The sequence below is a fragment of the Pygoscelis adeliae genome, unplaced genomic scaffold, assembly GCF_000699105.1.
Source record: "Pygoscelis adeliae isolate BGI_AS28 unplaced genomic scaffold, ASM69910v1 Scaffold853, whole genome shotgun sequence".
In the NCBI taxonomy this organism is placed as follows: domain Eukaryota; kingdom Metazoa; phylum Chordata; class Aves; order Sphenisciformes; family Spheniscidae; genus Pygoscelis; species Pygoscelis adeliae.
Window position 1 is genome coordinate 48,476 of NW_008824382.1, and position 1,302 is coordinate 49,777.

Consider the following 1,302-nt stretch of genomic DNA (forward strand, 5'->3'; position numbering starts at 1 on the left):
CCCGCCGACCCCGCCGCAGCGCGGGGACACGAACCTTGACGGCGTATTTGTAGCACTGCTCTGCCTCCAGCTGCCGTCCTCCCTGGAGAAACGAGACGGGAGCAGCTAGTGAGGAGATCGTCCCGCAGGCAACGGGCGGGTTCTGGGTGAAACAACACGCTGTCAGGAAGCTCAGCACGAAGGACGCGCCGCAGGGGAATACGTGCATCAGGCGATGACGAGCAGTGAGGCGGGGTGCTGCTTTCGCCATCCGAGCACAGTCCCCAAACTGTTTTTACCACCGAGATCTACAAGAAGTTCTTCAGGCTCGTGAAGAGATGCCGATAAACCCCGATAAATGCCCCCCCCCCCCAGCCCTGCCAGGAGCGGCGGGGTAGCTGGCCGGCCGGGCGCTCACCTGCAGGCAGATGAGGGCGAGATATCCCCACACTTCAGCGTTGGTGTTATTTAGGGCATTGGCTTCAGAGAGAGCATCCTCTGCTTCCGCCATCTCTTCCAGCTTGAGGGAGAGAAGGAGAGGTGTGAACAAAAGGCAAACAGCAGGCAGAAAGGGCTTCAGGACCGACGGGCGTCTGCTCTAACAGCCGAAGAAATCGGTGCAACGAAAGCGTCTAGCAGGGTTTCCCTGATAGGGATGCGGGGAAAGGATTTAGGGCAGAGACAACCAGTTACCCTCGGTGCCAGCGGCCGGCTCTCCGGTCTGGAGGGCAAGCCTCTCTCCGCTGGCTCCCGACCCCCGCGGGAGCACACGCTGTATTTACAAATCAGCCCCCAGCTGACAGGAAAGCAGCACAAACGCCTCCGCCTCCGGGAACCGAGCGGTCCAGCTCCACGAGGAAACATGGCTGGGGTCCTGATCCCTATTCTGCGCAGCGGCTCCCGGGGGTCAGGGGTAGCTGGTGGCCGGTGGGCTGCAGCCAGCTCCCAGGCCACCACTCGCCTCCCTGGCTCGAGTCTGCAGCCTCCCAGGAGGTGTACGTTTGGCCAGGGGGGAAACAGAAGTTCAAGTTCCTTCCCTGTTTGCATCCCTCAGCCAAACTCCCTTGGAGGAACCTCGCGAGGTATACCTCTGGGAGGTACCGCGCTGCCGGTGGCTGGGTGTCCTTGGCAGCCCTTCAGAGGCGCTGGATTCCTTTGGGCAGGGAAAGCACCGAGATTCCTCTCTGCTGACATTCTGCTCGGTTCCTTCGTGGCGACATGCAGGTCGTGTGCAGGCAGGCACTCGGAGCAAAGCCCGGGCCCAGAGTACGTGCTTGCCATGGCATCCCTGGGAAGGAGGTGCTGGCAGGCCCTGGCAGCGGG

The 1,302-nt window shown here is 62.1% G+C and overlaps 1 protein-coding gene across 1 annotated transcript in view; it reads right to left on the reverse strand.

Annotated features, from left to right (window-relative positions):
- Positions 1 to 1,302, reverse strand: part of CFAP70 (cilia and flagella associated protein 70) — a 27,419-nt gene that overhangs the window by 4,075 nt on the left and 22,042 nt on the right. The window contains exons 24-25 of the mRNA XM_009320220.1: positions 398 to 499; positions 35 to 82 (exon numbers count right to left, since the gene is read on the reverse strand). Coding sequence (XP_009318495.1) covers positions 35 to 82; positions 398 to 499 — 150 coding nt within the window. The remainder of the gene's footprint in view (positions 1 to 34; positions 83 to 397; positions 500 to 1,302) is intronic.